This window comes from Artemia sp. Qi Xiang Cuo, chromosome 10 (genome assembly GCF_049724085.1).
Source record: "Artemia sp. Qi Xiang Cuo chromosome 10, ASM4972408v1, whole genome shotgun sequence".
Lineage (NCBI taxonomy): Eukaryota > Metazoa > Arthropoda > Branchiopoda > Anostraca > Artemiidae > Artemia > Artemia sp. Qi Xiang Cuo.
The window spans coordinates 30,371,301-30,389,960 of record NC_142803.1 but is presented as its reverse complement, the minus strand read 5'-3'; the positions used below and the strand labels follow the sequence as shown (position 1 = coordinate 30,389,960).

At 35.3% G+C, this 18,660-nt stretch overlaps 1 protein-coding gene across 1 annotated transcript in view; it reads right to left on the bottom strand.

Annotated features, from left to right (window-relative positions):
* Positions 1-16,802, bottom strand: part of Tat (Tyrosine aminotransferase) — a 74,467-nt gene extending 57,665 nt beyond the window's left edge. Inside the window, exons 1-3 of the mRNA XM_089095347.1 lie at positions 16,539-16,802; positions 5,850-5,954; positions 3,949-4,016 (exon numbers count right to left, since the gene is read on the bottom strand). Of these exons, the coding sequence (XP_088951473.1) occupies positions 3,949-4,016; positions 5,850-5,954; positions 16,539-16,725 (360 nt within the window). The 5' untranslated portion in view covers positions 16,726-16,802. The remainder of the gene's footprint in view (positions 1-3,948; positions 4,017-5,849; positions 5,955-16,538) is intronic.
* Positions 16,803-18,660: the final 1,858 nt, after the last annotated feature.

The window sequence follows — 18,660 nt, the reverse complement described above, 5'->3', positions numbered from 1 at the left end:
ACTGAGAAAGGGTAAATCAAAAACATCCTCGACTTAAATATTCAGACTCTTGCATTTCAACAAAGGAAATTAAAATTAAACATTAAAAAATAAAGAACATGTTACACTAAAACGGACATAAAAACCAAAAAATACCTGAAATATTCAAAATCTTCCCTTTGGGGGTCCGGGGGGCCCTTTGAGGACCAAAGGAGGGCCTTTGAGGGTCTGAGGAGGGCGTTTGGGGGGTCGGGGCTCTATGGGAGCTTGGGGGACCTTTGAGTACCGGGGGCTTCCTTTGGGGTTGTGGTGGGGGATCGGAACCCTTTGGGGTTGGGGTGGAGGACCTCACAACGCAGTTCAAATGGAACTTGTGTATTATAACGACCACAGAGTTTCACCCTCAAATTCTCTTCTAAAACCTTTCCTAAAATCTTCTTTCAAAATGTCTCTAACTGTTTCGCCGAAATAATCCCATAAAATGGATAAAACGGTTTCGCCCAAATAATCCCTAAACGTAATTTCAGCGTGTTCCTTTTGTTTGGCATCTCTGCGCTAACGCATTTCAAATTTCTAGGAAACCCTTTCCTACGTTAATCTCTTCATCTCATAAATTTTCCTAGCTAAACTATTAGGGTTTCGTCAGAATATCAATTTATCTCTCCGACTTAAAGCTCCGTGAAGCCGTATTTAAAAATAGAATTTCTATCTCTTTAGACTCCCGCATAATTCCAAGATAACAAGTGATGTCAATTATAATTCCTGATACTAAAGATCAATGAAGCCCTATTTAAAAATATAATATTAATTTTTCTCTCTGACCTAAAGAACGTTTATCCCTCAGACCTAAGATTAAAGAAGCCTTAATGTTTCTTAATTCTCCCCTTCGTGAATCAATAATTTCCCATAGCGATTATGTAAATCAAGTTCACAGATGCTAATCGTGACAGGACCACGTGGGGTATGGTTTTCCAAGTGAGAAAGTTCCTGTTTTTCCAAGTGAGAAATTTCATTTTTTTTAATTCTCAGTCACAAAACCATAACCCACGTGGTCCTGTCACCCTGTTTTTCAAATTCTCACTGACAAAAACCATAAAACATCAATAATTTTATGTTGACATCCGAGAAAAACTTCAAATAAATTGAACAACGCACATAAACATCAATTAAAACAACAATAAATTTTATAAAGTTCATTTTTTTTCAAGTGATAAAATTCTTGTTTTTCATTCTCAGTTAGAAAACCATATAACAGACATAAATTTCTGTTGACATCCATAAATTTGACAAATTTCCTGTTTTTTCATTCTCACTGACAAAAACAATTAAACATCCATGAAAAACATCAAATAAATTGAACAACACACATAACCATCTATTAAAACATACAGAACTGTGACAAACTTCCTGTTTTTTCATTCTATTTGACAAAAAAACATAAGAACAATGGGTCGATGTCAATAGATGGTGTTAAAAAAAAGTTATAGGTGGCACCTAGGGTGGATCCTCGGGCTGGTACCCCCATTTCTACTCCCGTTTACTTTGAAAAACGATCAAGGAGTTGTTTTTCGTAGCAAATGAGTTTTGACAATTTTTTCCTGTTCAAGTTTTTCTATTTTATACAGAGGATTTAGCATATGAGTTTTGACAATTTTTTCTGTTCATGTCTGTTATGTTTTATATAGAGGTATTAGGAGAGGAACAATTCAAAAACCAAGTTTAGGAATGTTAATGATCCCCTTTATTTAGAAAAATGATCAAGGAATTGTTTCTCCCAGCATATGAGTTTTGACTATTTTTTCTGTTCATGTCTTTGTTATGTTTTATATAGAGGTATTAGGAGAGGAACAATTCAAAAACCAAGTTTAGGAATGTTAATGATCCCCTTTATTTAGAAAAATGATCAAGGAATTGTTTCTCCCAGCATATGAGTTTTGACTATTTTTTCTGTTCATGTCTTTGTTATTTTTTAGATAGAGGTATTAGGAGAGGAACAATTCAAAAACCAAGTTTAGGAATGTTAATGATCCCCTTTATTTAGAAAAACGATCAAGGAATTGTTTCTCCCAGCATATGAGTTTTGACTATTTTTTTGCTCATGTTTTTATGTTTTACATACAGGTATTAGGAAATAGAACAGTTCAAAAATTATATAGAGGTATTAGGAAATGGAACAGTTCAAAAATTGAAGTTAGGAATATTAATGATCCTGTTTATCTAGAAAACGATAAAGTAGTTGTTTTTCGTAGAATATGAGTTTTGACAATTTTTTCTATTAATGTTTTTTTATGTTTTATATGGAGGTATTAGGAAATGGAAGAGTTCAAAAATTGACGTTAGGAATTTAATGATTCCTGCTTATTTAGAAAAGCAATCACGGAATTGTTTATCGTAGCATATGAGTTTTGACAATTTTTTCCTGTTCATGTTTTTTATGTTTTATATAGAGGTATTAAGAAATAGAATAGTTCAAAAATTTAAGTTACGAATATTATTGATCTTCAACGAACGATCTCCGTTAGGAATATTTAGAAAAATTATTAAAGAATTTTTTTTGTAGCATACGAGTTTTGATAATTTTTTCATGAATAATTATCAATATATAGTTTCCAAAGGGAAAAAAAATACTTGTTTATACAAATTATTGATTATGCGTTGGCACTAGTGGTAATGAGGGCTAAGTTTTTTTTCAGTGATATTGGTTTCTCTGTCTCCCCAACGAGTATGCTTCCATTTTTAGGGGAGGCATCAAATATGTTTCAAGTTAACTATGTGGCTCTTAAAAGATCCCGTTTGTATAAATAAAATTAAAAAAAAATTAATTCATAAAATTGCACTCCAACCCACAAACTTCCACAACCAATATTTAGCTAAATAGGTAATACCCATATCCGCCCTTTACGTCATAATGGGGCCTTGTGTTCTCTCATGCCTTTTGAATTTTAAGGTTTTGTAAACTCCATGCAAACTGCCTTATTGTACTTTTGTAATAAGACATGGCTGCCTAAGATTAAAACTCTCTTATTTGGGAAATCGTTTTGAGAAGATCGAAATTTAGTTAAATTAAAATCTTTGTATTCTGAGCGAGAGAAGTGAGTGTAGACCTTACAGACGCCTACATTAGGCATGGGAGGTTTCTATCTGCTTCCTGTGATGCGAATATCTAAAGAGTGTCTTGTATTTTCCAGTATAGAATGGCTATTAAAGAGTATTTTCTACAGTTACAGTATATCCTCCTGAAATGGTTTGAACCCTTCCCAAAATGGAATCCTGGCTACTCCTAAGATCATTGATACGTTATTCGAAAGTAATTATTCCATTTATTGATACCCATACAGCAAGGCCGTATCCAGGGGGGGGGTACCCGGTTTGAACCCCCCGCCTCCGAAATTTTTGACCGAGTCGAAAATTAGTAAAACCTAGGTAAAAATCAGTAAAATTAGTCGCAAACTGAGTCAAAAATTAGTAACCCCCCCCCCCCGAAAAATTCAAAAATTAGTAACCCACCCCCCGAAAAAAAATCCTGGATCCGCCCTTGCCATACAGGCATCAATAAATACCCGTATTGATTTTCTTACAGGATCCAAAGCCTATTTATGGCAGAATCTTTAAATTTCTTGTTCTAAAGTTGAGAATATCGCACTAAAATCCATTGCCCTTTTCCTTGTACCTTGTTTATGTTTTATAATCATATATAGGCTTTTATGTCCTTCAATTTGGAAGAAACAAAAGTAGATTATTGATTTCCAGCTTTTTGCAATGGACTAACCTTCTTTAAAATTGTAATGTCCCCTAGTGACTTGCAAGCCGTGTCGTCAAAAAAGTTAACATTTGTTGGAGTTGAGAAACCCCAAATTGCCGCTAATTTTTCAGAGGCGTTGTGTGAAGTACTCCAAAAGCCACCCTAAAGTATTTGTCCCAGGCGTAAGGTAATTAGAATAGAAGCGGGGAATAGTCGACAAAACTTACTTGTGCTGAGACAGGGGCTGTTGGAGCCGACGAATATTTAGCTACTGCTTCTCTTGCTTCTTCATAACCTAGAGAATAAAATCTACATCACAATACTTCTCTAAAAATAAAAATTGCATTTCTAGTGTATGGCTGGGCAGCAGCAAAAGCCGGAAAGTAGAGCTAAGCCCTGTAAGAAGTCTACGGAAGATGAAGGTCAAGGAGGTGGAACAAATATGAAAACATCAAGAATAAACACGCCCTTCAATATACCCTAGAGTCACAGTTACATACAAAATAAATTTAAACCCACCATAACAGTCACCGAAAGACAAAGCTCTGACGCAGCTTCTTGATACCGATGCACATAAAACTCTGCTAGATCTTGTGCATTTTACTCTGTATGCTGGAAGAGTATCCCTCTACAACAACTTACGCCTTCGCAGTGGAAACACATTAGGAACTTGATGTAGAAGACAAATATAGTAGATGTTGGAAGTAAACTACTTTTATTTAGTAGATAATGAACAGTTCATCTTTCTACATTTGTTCCAGGAAAAATATATGTTTTTTTGCCAGTAGTCATTCGCACGTTTTTATGGAGCTATTGTAAACCAGTTATAGCTATTTTTCAAAGGGGTCAATTTTTAACATATTTATAAGGTTCGACACTTCTGAAACAGGTAACAAAGGTAAAAATACTAAAATAGGTTTGGATACGGGTGTATTCACAAAGGTACCATTCCCATATGGATTGGCACATTCTGTGCCAATGTCTCTCGATGCGAGTCCCAAACAAAGAAATTAGAAGACATTGTCAACAAGAACCAACAACAAAAGCAAAGGTCTTCGTCGCTATTTTTTTCAACGAGAACCAGTCACTGTTCTACTGAATCAGTTCTTCTGAAACCGATTATGGAATCAGCATATTAAACAAGCATTTTTTTATGCTAGAGGTCGGTCGGTTTAAGTATGGTAAGCATCACTTCAGTCACTACATAACCAAAAACTGGTTTTGAGCATTTTCCTATGTCGTGGAGGAGCCCAAAGCCGGAAAACCTTCACCTTGGGTAGGTACTTCCACTGGGGGGGGGGGGATTTGGAATCCTTTCCTCAAACAGATTCTTGCATATTTACCCGCCTCTGGCTACTGCCTTGCTGTCCATATAACTCAAAATGATGAAATACGCATTTACTGTGTGAGCGAATTCGTACTTTCTGGCACATGCACGGGTGTTTATTTTAGAAGGGGGCGAAATTACGAAAAAAGCATCAACAGAGGCAGTATATAAGCGAAATACAAGAAAATTATACTGAAATCACATAATCTGGAAATTTAGAGGAGGGTAAGGGCCAAAACAAAGAAATGAATATAAAGACGACAAAACGGGTCTATTCTCAGTAAATAAAACGAAGAGAACAAAAAAAAAAAAAAATCCAACGAATATTTCGCCCGTATACAACAAGGCGTCTTCAGTGTAGAAAAAAAATAGAGATTATAACTAGAAAATATAACTAAAAAAATGTATAAAATTAAAATAGACTAAAATAAAGTATATAATATACAATTACTTGCATGTACAATTGGTAGCTACCTTCATGAAAGGTAGTTTTAGTTTCTACTTTTTTTTCTGCACTAAAGACGCTTTGTTGTATACGGGAGAAATATTCGTTGGATTTTTTTTGTTCTCTTCGTTTTCATTTACTGGTCATAGACCCGTTTTGTCGTCTTTATATTTGTTTCTTTGTTTTTGTCATGACTAGCCAGTCATGACGCGCTTTATATCTTTTATTCTGGTAAGGGCCCAAAGCCCCAGCCCAGTAATACATGCCTGCCTACTCAAGTTTTATACACAATTCTCTTACTAATTAAAGTTCTTCAATTTTCCCCTCTTCTAGTCAAAGTTTGCTGCATAACTCACCTGTACTCATAGTATACCCGTTGTATTTCCCACTTGAGACAGCATCTATGACAGCTTGGATTATTGTTTCAGCCGGACGCAAGTTACCAAATACAGTTGGATCGCCTGCAACATCACAAGTCATAATTTAGGGAGAGATCCCACTTGGTAAAGACAAATATTAAGATGTAAAACAAAAAAGGCTGAATGGCACCTCTAATTGGCTTATATTTACAGCACCTTTAATTATTTTGGTACTCTTCTGAAATACAGGACACGCGAAAGCACAGTTTATAGAATTAGCAGTATGATCATTCTCTATCTCTCCCATTATAAAAACCCGGACAGGGGTGCGACTGCTCCGGAGAACGTTTTTGCAGATAGAAACATAGGCGTTATCAGATCTTTTCGCGGGTAGACAATTCAGATTTCTCTTGGACACGAAACAAGTGGAAACCCGCTATTACGAATAATGCACTTGGTAACCATTTCTCAGTAATTGACGATAACAGACTAATCCGCTAAGGCAGAAACAAGTGGGAGGAGCTTTTTGTTCGCACCGAGACCGAAGACCAGAAATTATCTGCGATAAGCTTACTGTCTATAAACTGTGCGCGAAAGAGACCGCGTTTGAGTCCGTGACAAAGATTTAAGCTTTAGTTTTGGGGTTTTAGGGGGTCTAAAAGGTAGCTAGGTTAGGTTTGATCAGGTTACGTATTTAAAATATGCTGTGCTTTACCCCCAGCCCCCACTCCCCTAATTTGTAAATATATATCCGAAATTTGCTCATAAACTATTATATTTTCATCCTATTTTGTTTTATTTCATTAGCGTTAACCAAACTTCACTTCTCGCATGTGTCCTGTATTTCAGAAGAGTACCATTGTTTTACAATGAACCTCGACTAGCAATGGAAAAGCACAATGAAACAAAGGAAGTTTTAAGCAAGAGAGTCCCTGAAGCTCAGAAAAACTTTTTTGCGTTGTTTGTATTTTGATTAAAACATTAAAATCGGACTGTTTAAAGTATTCTTTACTTTTAAACCAAAATAATTTAAACATTCGAACAGATATGCCCTGTAAGTTCATAGCCAGATACATATGCAAAGGCAAAAGGGATTGTACTGCTATGACAGAGTTCTGCTAACGCTAATTTAGTTGCGAAATGTATTTAGAGTCTTACTATTATTAAATAAAAAAAACAAGTTTTTTAACTGAAAGTAAGGAGCGACATTAAAACTTAAAACGAACAGAAATTATTCCGTATATGAAAGGGGCTGTCCCCTCCTCAATGCCTCGCTCTTTGCGCTAGATTTTTTTATTGTTTAAAAAATAAGAGTTGTGAGAAAGTCAAACTTTAGCTTAAGGAGCGAGGCGTTGTGGAGGGGACAGCCCCTTTCATATACGGAATAATTTCTGTTCGTTTTAAGTTTTAATGTTGCTCCTTACTTTCAGTTAACAAAAACTTGTTTTTTTATTTAATTTTTGAACGTTTTTGAATAAATGCCGGTTTTGATCTTGGCTCACATTACATGAATAACTAAAACAAAATTTTCATATTAATTTACTTTTATTTGGTTAAATGGCTTTCTGGACACTTGTTTAATTTTATTTACGAACGTTTTTATTTGTAATAAATATATGTAACTTACGAATTAACTTACGTAACGAATTTCTATATTAATATATTTTCAATAAGTATATTAGGGGGTTCACCCCCTAGTTAATACCTTGCTCTTTAAGCGAAAGTTTGAATTTTGTTCCAATTCTTTAAAAATGACCGCTTAATCACAAAGGCCGTTAATTAGAATAAATAGCTCTTATGAAAGTACTAAAAAATCTCTGGCTTAAAGAGTGGGGTATTGACTAGGGGTGAACCCAATCATATATGTAATATTTTCTGTTCGTTTAAAGTTTTGATGTTGCTGCTGTTGCAGTTGAAAAACTTGTTTTTTTATATTGAATTTCTGATCTTTTTTTAAATAATGCTGGGAAGTCCGGCTTTCCCTTCATAGTAATGTCCCTTCCCCCATGAAAAATACCTTCATGGAAAGATCCTCCTACATAACCCCCGACCCCCCCCCCCACTACCAGGAAAAATCTCCCCTGAAAAAAAGCCCTCCTCCCGGGAACTTCGGGGGATTAAGTCATCCTAAAAGACATACTTATAATATTTTTGAACATGCTGAAAAAAATTGCTATCTCAAAATTTTGATCAGGTGACTTTGGGAAAAAAATGAGCGTGGGAGGAGGCCTAGTTGCCTTCCATTTTTTTTGGTCACTTAAAAAGAGCACTAGAACTTTTAATTTCCATTCCAATGAGCCCTCCCACGATATTCTAGGACCGCTGGGTCGATACGATCACCCCTGGGGAAAAAAAACAAATAAACACGGATCCGTGATCTTTCTTCTGGCAAAAAATGCAAAATTCCACATTTTTGGTGATAGGAGCTTGAAACATCTACAGTAGGGTTCTCTAATACGCGGAATATGATGGTGTGATTTTCATTAAGGTTCTATAACTTTTAGGGGGTCTTTCTCCTTTTTTTCTAAAATCAGCCAAATTTTCTCCGGCGCGTAACTTTTGATAGGTAAGACTAAACTAGATGAAATTTATATATTTGAAATCAGCATTAAAATCAAATTCTTTTGATGTATCTATTTGTATCAAAATAACGTTTTCTAGAGTTTCGGTTACCATTGAGCCTGATCCCAATAAACAATGCTAAATGTTAACATTGGGTAAAGTTCATAACTTTCAGCCCTCCTCCTGGGGGCTTCGAGGGATTAAGTCATCCTAAAAGACATAGTTATAATATTTTCGACCATGCTGAACAAAATGGCTATCTCAAAATTTTGATCGGATGACTTTGAGCCAAAATGAGCGTGAGAAGGGGCTGAGTTTACCCCCATTTTTTTGGTTACTTAAATAGGGCACTAGAACTTTTAATTTCAGTTCAAATAAGCCCTCCCTTGATATTCTAGGACCACTGGGTCGATACGATCACCCCTGAAAAAAAAAAAAAAAAAAAAAAACACGCATCCGTGATCTTTCTTCTGGCAAAAAATGAAAAATTCCACATTTTTGTAGATAGGAGCTTTAAACCTTAACAGTGGGGTTCTCTGGTACGCTGAATATGATGGTGTGATTTTAATTAAGGTTCTATAACTTTTAGGGGTCTTTCCCCCTTTTTTCGAAAATCAGCCAAATTCTCTCAGGCGCCTAACTTTTGATAGGTAAGATTAAACTCGATGAAACTTATATATTTGAAAACAGAATTAAAATCTGATTCTTTTGATGTATTTATTGGTATCAAAATTCCGTTTTTTAGAGTTTTGGTTACCATTGAGCCGGGTCGCTCCTTACTTACAGTTCGTTACCACGAACTGTTTGATAAACTATTGACCCCCAAGCATTTTCCAAGAAAATGTCAAAAATGGCAGTACCTGTATTGGGGAAAACCTCCTTTTATCATTGTCCTTATCGGTTGGAAAATTCAATAAATTAGAAATATCGAGCATTTTTCGGTTTTCCAATAATTTTTGTGTTTTCCGTGTAATTTGTCTTATTTTTGTTGTCCATTTCAAAGTTATGTCCCAATTCCAAAACGCTATAATATGTCCGTTCCTGTTGACAGCCATCCAAATTACTAACAGTTTGCTCCATTTCGGGCAATATTGAATTTCTATATAAAGACACGTAAACACACTCTTCTTCGAGAGGAGGAGTGTAAAAATCCATATAAACATACTAAGTTGAAATTAGGGAAGTTATACGAAATTTAGGGAGAAAAAATATGAAAATCACAAAAAACTAAGTGTTTTTGGGACATGGCTCCAAATGTGTATGACTTCAAAAAATAATTAAGTTTATATTTTATTCGACCGTTCAGTAAAAAAACAAATAAATTGGCCACTGAAAAAAATGTTTTTTTTTACACCTGACTCAGAATGACACACTCATCGACTCATTTGCTTTTGGTGATTTCTCTAGCAAATTTCCAATGCAAACGGATGTCTATTTTTTCTTCTCTTGGGTATATTACCAAACTCCTGTGTGACAACACTGTTCAAATTGAGATGAGATGCAATCGCCTGACCTTAAATTATTATGGCTGAGAGCTTAATTATTGGGAACATTATTCATTGCTATTGCGCAAAAGTCTTACTAAAGCAAAGACAAATATCAGCATACTTGCAGCAATCAGATCGACATTTGCGCAACTGATGTCATAATATCATCAGTCAAAACTTTACTTTAACAAGGCAATCAGTATATCATAAGCAGTTTGTGTTCTAGTTCTTGTGTTAAACGCCATATCTTCTACTTTCTAGATTCATATAGACGCGGCAAGGGTTTTGCTGCTGGCATCAGTAATAGGAATAACTGTTCGTATCAACCTCTGTAGCCTATATACATTTAGACAGTGCAATCATTCCCTATCTCAACCATTATACAAAGCCGGGCCGAGATGCAAGTGCTCCGGAGAACATTTAAACAAGTATACACATAAGCGACATTATATTTTTTCACGGATAGACTTGTCAGATTTCTGTTGAACGCGAAACTTCACGTTCTTCACCAGGTGAGCGAGGCTTCACCTTTGTAACACTAACTTTTAAAGAATCTAATTATTAATTTGTTCTAATACATATATAAAAATCGGTAATTAGTAGTAAGTAAGTTTAATTGTAACCCGCAATATAAAATAAATGTGGAGTGAAAAAAGAAAAAACAAATAATAATATCCACAAGGAAATAATAAGGTAAACACAACATAAATAACTTAACAATATTCATAGAATCACTAATCTGAAAAAAAATAAGTGAGGGGGTTACTGGCACATATCTTCCTTGGAGTATTGGTCCTCAGATCCTTAGCGATGTTGTCAAGCAGCACTAGAGGGACGATACGTCCAAAATGAGAAATAGTGTAATGTTATTATTAGATGTTTTTAGAAATTACAAATCAGTTTCAAAGCTGGTTTCAAAGTCTCAAGTTGGTTTCAAATGCATTTTGAGAAAGTTGCTGCCAAAATGCGTGTCTCAAGGTAATAAACACTGGACCGCTGATGGTAGATTAAATGGGATGAGCTGGTTGTGCGCGCCGAGAATGTAGTAGCCAAAAATTATTGAGTTTGATTATACTGTCTAAATTTATATACAGTGGTGTCGACCGACAAATGAGACAATCGAAGTCGTAATTCATAATAGGGTGTTAAGAATTGAAACATTAAAGTGTTTATAAAATAAAAATGACCAGGGCTTTTCTTTATTTCCATTAATGATTAAGAAAGAATAGCTTTCTGGCAACATCCACACACTACTACTGTTATTAATACTGCTGCTACTTTTTTTTTCAAACACTTCGTGGTAATTTCGAGTTATTAAAAAGCAGAGCTGTGACAAAGAATCAAACTTTAGCGCATAGAGCGGGGTATTGAGGAGGGGGCAGCCCCTTTCATATACGGAACAATTTCTGTTCGTTTAAGTTTTAGTGTTGCTCCTTACTTTCATTTGAAATTTGTTTTTGATTGTTTTTCAAATAATGCCGTTTAATGATGCAGTTTAAAGAAAAAATAGCTTATATAAGTTTATCATTTGGTTCCGGTGCGTAAAACAATCTCAATAACTTGGTATTGCTTGTCAGAGAGATTTTGCAGCACTTTCAAAAACGGGAGTCGGTAGTTATGTATTATAGCAACCCCACTCAAGAAGTTGGATGTCATCTGTCTGTGCAAAACTGATTTGTCTGTTTGCATTCGGAAACAATTAGCTTAGGCCCGTTGAGGTCAACTACTATATAGGTATATTTTAGTAAACGAAAAATTAAACAAGAAAAACAGGTTTTAATTTTTATAAAGCAGTGAATACAATAAAATAAACTATTAATTAAACAAACATACTCTGAATATTTCAGCCCCATGTCCGGGAGCCTTTCTCAACTGAAAAAAAAGATAAAATGTAACAAAAAATGTTCTTTTTCAAAACTTAACTTAAATCAAAATAAAACATACTAAAACACATAAAGAGAAAGAAAAAAAAAGAAAAAATATAAATAAATAGGAAACAAAACTCAAATATTAAATAAACATTTCCATGTACTGGCGTATAAACAAAATCGAATGTTTATAATGATTCAAACTATAATGAAATTATTTATATTTTAGTTAAGTAGTTAGTATATAGAGTTGGTATTTTGGTTAGGTATTCAATGTAACGCTTTCTGGGCGGCCTGCTTTCTATAATTCTTTGTTAGAGTTTCCATAATTTTGTTACTAAAGTATTATATTTTCATCATATTTTGGTATATTTCATTATGGTTAACCTAACTTCACTTGTTGATTGGGGTCACTATAACACATAAGTACCCGGCTGTCTTAGTGTGAAACCAAATTAATACAGAAACACACTATCATCCCTCCTTCTTCTCTTAGTTGCATTCAGAACCCTTATGTTAGCCATCTTTAGTGCATTCTCTAATCAGAAAAAGACAGGAATAAAAAGTTTCCAATTATTTGTGGTGGATAGCACATACAATAAAAACAGATATAATTTGGTATTGAGGCAAAATTTTGGGAAATGTCGAGGAGTATGTTGAGCTAAATCAAAAGGAACTATATGTATCCAATTACTTTAAAAGACCTATATGCAATATCTTCAAAGGAGATAAGGGTATTATCTAAGATCTTAAGATATAAAATAATATGGCAGGGGTATTTTCTTTTATTTCAGGTATGTCTCACAAATGTTTCTTCCATCTCAAATAAATTATTTTAAAGCCACATATTGCTGATGAGCTGGCAAAACCTGTTCCACCAGAAAGTGTCTGAAAAATACATAAATGCAAAACCGTTCTTTTTATGGGTTTTCGATGGCTTGATAGATTAATTAGTGAATTTTCTGACTAACTCACTAATGAGATAGCCAAGAAATATATGTCGAGTTTCACCGGGGAATGTTCGAAATTCCTTTTTTCTCCGCTTCGATTCAGTTAGCTTTGCGAGTCAGTTTTTTCAGTCTTATGCAACCTATGATGGTAAAAGTTAAAGCTAGGTTGGATCATCTTAGGTTAAATTTGGTTCTAAATATCAGAAATTGATTAAAAACCTAACTTAAGATAACCTAAATCAACCTAACCTCGTCTAACCTAACCTCCCATCATCAAACCTTGCATTAAATTGAAAGAATTGACTGGCAACGGTGACTAAATCCAAGGAGAAAATAAGGTATTTCGGACATTCATCGGCGAATGTCGACATTAACCAATTTGGGGACATTCACCATAACATATACACCGAATTTTCTGTATATCACTCTGCTCCTGAAATAGATTTAACAGAAAATTCATTTTATATGTACAAATCAGGGTGTATATTTGCACATTAGGGGAGGGGTTGGGGGAGCTAATGCTCTGCTTTCATCACTCATTGTTTATGTATCAACGAATGACGAAACCATAGCATTAGTCCTTGATTCCAACACCGGCAGGAGGAGGCTAAGGCTTACCCACCTCTAAAAATATCAAGATTTTCGCGATAATACCCATATTTTTCATACAGTTTAAACCTACACTGCAAAACGAATTTTGCCGTATTTCATACATCCTAAGGCATAATAGTGTTTTCATATCAAAATTTTCTTCTAGTTAATAATACAGTTGTTTTTCATTTTCATGTTTCTACAAAGAAACTGACGCTTGAGATTTAGTAATTCTTGGGACCATTTGAAGAACACCCTGAAAATCTTGAAAATACTTTAAAAACAAAAAACTACTTATCTTATTCCTATGGGCACAGCCTTATTTTCCCCCTACCCACCTAATGGCTCAGTATATAGCCCACTTTATATATTGCTATTATTTGAAAAATAAACTACGTTTTATAAAGAGTTAAAGAGGCTGGGTCACAAGTTCGAACCTTCAAACATATAGGGATTAGGAGGTACAGTTGGGGGGCTGCCGCCCCCCAAACCCCCGCTTGCGTATATGAAAGGGGCTGTGCCCTCCTCAACGCCTCGCTCTTTACGCTAAAGTTTTTATTGTTTAAAAAAAGAGTTGTGAGAAAGTCAAACTTTAGCATAAAGAGCGAGGCGTTGAGGAGGGCACAGCCCCTTTCATATACGGAAGCGGGGTTTGTGGGCGGAAGCCCCCCAACGTTACCTCCTAATCCCTGTATGTTTTACGGTTCGACCTTGTAACTCATCCTCTTTAACTCTTTAGAAAACGTAGTTTTTTTTTTCAAATAATTTCCGCACGTTTTTATACTGTTTATTACTTATTATTGCTTGATTAACTGTTAGCTAATCGTGTCAGGAGTGAAAGTGGGGGGGCTGCCCCCCCCCAAACCCCCGCTTTTGAAGATTCTTTTGTTAAGCCTTTTAAATCCTGAATACTCAAATTAAATACAAAGTAAGATTTTCTTTTTTCAACTTTTTTTCGAGCATGCGGGTATACTGCATGTTACGAAAGCAGTGGAGACTTTCCTGTAAGCTGAAGGCCGACTGCGATATTTTTCTGGAGACGCCTGTTGAGCCGAATTATTTAATAGATTAGATTTAAAATAGAAACTGAGTTTCTTTTTTAAACTTTAAATTTAAGAGATACTACTTTAAATTTTATATATAAAAATTCTATATATAAAATTTACTCCTACGGGGAATCAAACCCGGGTCTTCCGCATGACAGGCAACAATAGTGACCACTGTACCATCAGAGACTGTTGATCACTTATTTTTAGGCTCTGCAATCTATTTTCGACGCAAGCAAATAGAAAGGAAGATTTTCGTTTTTCGACAAAAAAAAACTTCTGGGAAAGAGCTGGAATTTTTGGAAGCTTGCAGTCGGTCTTGTCAGGTTAAGGGGACTATTTTGATCTAATTTAATAATGAAATACTATGCTTTAAGGAATTTCAAAAATTAACATGGGCTCTTATAGGAAAACGAGGTTTTTCGTAAATGTAAATTCGGGGGATAATTTTTTCGGTCTGAAAATATTAAAAAGCACTAACAGGTCGAATTTTCGCTTCGAATGAGTCCTCATTCACCCGGATCCGTTACCAACTGTGGCCTGTAGGCGTGGCTAACAAAAAAAAATAATTTGATGAACATTAAGTGGCTATATTTGGTTTTTGGAAAATAGGGAAGGAGTGAATGGATTGAGTTGAAATTTTGAGGATAAGCTTCCAGGCTCTAGGGAAGCTTATCTTCGAAATTTCAGTCCGATCGAACACCGGTGATGGAGGGCTATGGTGGGAGGGTCGAAACTTCCGGCCCACTTTCCCCCATGAAGATAAATTTGGAGGGGGTGAAATTTTGCATGTCTCTTAGTTTGAGCTTAGGCTACAAAATAAGATCACCGCCGTCTCTCTGCGACCGCTAGGACTGGAAATCGCTTAACATTGTGGTGGGTTGCCTCTTTAAACAGGCACAAGTGTGCCTCCTTGATTATCTTTGACAATAGCGTTTCTTTGCCGCATATTACTGTTCACCGTTATAAAATGTTAGTGTTCGCCACTCGCTATGGCTAATGTAATGCCAAGACGTAAAGTGGGCTGTGTATTTTGGGCTAAATGTCTAAATAAAGGAGGCTAAATGTATTTAGAGGAGGGAGTGAGGTGATGCAATCCAATTTTAGGCATGAGGCAAGTAGGTATTTGTCATTGTTTTAAAGACGTTTTCTGTTTTTAGGGGGGTTTCCTTCAAACAGTTCCATGGTATTACCTGAGACTTATCAGATTGATATTTTTTAAACACATCTTATGTTTCTAGACATTACTTAACAATGAAAAATAAAATCTATTTTCTGTATAAAAAATCTTAATCTTAGATATTGCCTGACTTAAAATCAGAGCTGACATAATACGCTCTGCAGTGTCTTGCCTGGAAAGTAAATGATTTAGAAGTTAAGTCTGATGGATATTTGTTACAATTTACTCACACAAGTGACCTCATTAATTATATTTACACGTAATGAATACTAAAAATGGTGTATACATCCTTTGACTTGAAGGAGCATCCTGTCTAGATAGTTTTGCTTAAATTCATAGGTAAATTTCCTGATTAAATTACTAATGAGATAGCTAACTAATGGGAAACAGACAGAGACATATTTTAGAATCAGATTTTCCTCCTGAATCCAAATATAAAATCACCACCCTCCCCCACCGCCGCCTAATGTGCAAATATATATCCTGAGTTGTATGCATGCACTAAAAGTCACTTTCTGTAAGTCAGTATTTTCTTCAAATCGATTTAACAGAACATTCATTGCATATATACAATTCAAGGCATATATTTACACACTAGGAGGCAGGGGCGTCACTTGAGGGTGGCAAGGGGGGAGAGGGGGGCAGTTGCCCCTCCCCAAATAATGTGGAGAGAAAAAAATATTATACATCCCACGCCCTTTGACTATCCAGATATGGACCCCTCTTGCCCCCCCCCCAAAAAAATGCTGGAGATTTGCCCCTGCTACGAGGGTGTGGGGGGTTAAAGCTAATTTTTAACGCAAATGAAAACTATATTTGGATTCATTCCAAATATAAATGGATTCATTTGATTCTAAAGGTGTTTCTGTTTCTTATCTATCTTATTAGTGAGTTAATCGGAGAACATACTGAATTGTGTACCTTATGAGGCGGCATGGACTTAGACCAAATGGTACCATTAATTTCGTGTAAAATCTATGCCTATATCTTTCAAGAACTTACCTATAGACAAGGCTATCATTTTCTTGTCAGGATTCGGTGACAAATTCATCGTTTCAATTATAGACCTTATAGGATTGAAAGTGTTTTTGGCCATGAAGGACGGAGATACGTTCCATGTTGTTCTAGTCCTTCGAATCACTTTAGACTTCGGTACCACTTCATTCATCTTGTCTTCACGAGCAATCATACTTAACTGCGAAAGTATACCCAGATTTTGGGTAGACAGGTAGATTTTCCAGTGTTGCAAGATCTAACGGTGAGACTAATATCCTTAACAAGAAAAGGTTTGAATTATGTGAAGTGTAAAGAACTCGATAATTTATTTAAAGTTGTATGAGAACAAGAGTTTAAAGATTGAGTACTTTCAATTGTAATAAAGACATTTTTCAGTCTGGAAGTAAATTGAAAAAAAAAACTAAAATGCTCTTGCTGCTGATTTTTAGATAGTTATTTATACCAAAATGGACGGTTAAATCACCCGTGGAATAGTGATTTTGTAAAATAATTTTAGCAACCTTGTACCATTAAATGCTTGATCTTGAATGTTAACGTCTTCCACTCTACTGAATATTAGCCAAATATTTGCTTCCGTCAACAAAAATATGACTCATATAGTTCTATCAAACAGTTCCTGGTAACGAACTGTAAGAAGGGAGCGACCCGGCTCAATGGTAACCGAAACTCTAAAAAACGGGATTTTGATACCAATAGATACATCAAAAGAATCAAATTTTAACGCTGATTTCAAATATATTAGTTTCCTCAAGTTTAATCTTACCCATCAAAATTTACGTGCCTGAGAAAATTTGCCTGATTTTCGAGAAAAGGGGGAAACACCCCTAGAAGTTATAGAACCTTAATGAAAACCACACCATCATATTCAGCGTATCAGAGAACCCTGCTGTAGAGGTTTCAAGCCCCTATCTACAATAATGTGGAATTTTACATTTTTGGTCAGAATAAAGATCACGGTTGCGTTTTTTTTTGTTTGTTTGTTTTTTTTTTTTTTCCCAGGGGTGATCGTATCGACCCAGTGGTCCTAGAATATTGTAAGAGGGTTCATTGGAACGCAAATTAAAAGTTCTAGTGCCCTTTTTAAGTGACCAAAAAAAATCGAGGGCAACTCGGCCCCCTCCCAGGCTCATTTTTTTCCCAAAGTCACCCGATCAAAATTTTGAGATAGCCATTTTGTTCAGCATGGTCGAAAATATGATAAAAATGTCTTTTAGGATGACTTGATCCCCCAAAGTCCCCAGGGGGAGGGCTGAAAGTTATGAACTTTACTCAATGTTAACATATAGTATTGGTTATTGGGAAGTATACAGACTTTTTCAGAGGAGATTTTTTCTGGTAGGTGGGGGAAGGAGAGAGTCGGAGGCTATATGGAAGGATTTTTCCATGAAGGAATTTTTCATGGGGGAAGGGACATTGCTATGAAGGGGGCGCCGGATTTCCCAGCATTATTAAAGAAAAAGATCAGGAATTAGATAAAAAAAAACAAGTTTTTCAACTGATCAACTGATTGTGATTAAGAGGTCGTTTTTAAAGAACTGGAAAAAAAATTCGAACTATAGTTTAAAGAGCAGGGTATTGACTAGGGGGCGAACCCCCTAATATACGTGTTAAAAATTTATGAATATAGAAGTTCGTTACGTAAGTTAATTCTAAGTTACGTATATTTATTACTAATAAAAACGTTCGTAAATAAAATTAAACAAGTTTCGAGAAAGCCATTTAACCAAATATAATATGCAAATTTTGTTTTAATTATTCATGTACGGTGAGCCAAAATCAAAAACTGCATTAATTCAAAACCGTTCAAAAATTAAATAAAAAAAAACAAGTTTTTTAACTGAAAGTAATGAACGACGTTAAAACTTAAAACGAGCAGAAATTATTCCGTATATTGAGGGGGCTGTCCCCTCCTCAACGCCTCGCTCTTTACGCTAAAGTTTGACTTTCTCACAACTCTTTTTTTTAAACAATAAAAAAACTTTAGCGTAAAGAGCGAGGCGTTGAGGAGGGGACAACCCCTTTCATATATGGAATAATTTCTGTTCGTTTTAAGTTTTAATGTCGTTCCTTACTTTCAGTTAAAAAACTTGTTTTTTTTTATTTAATA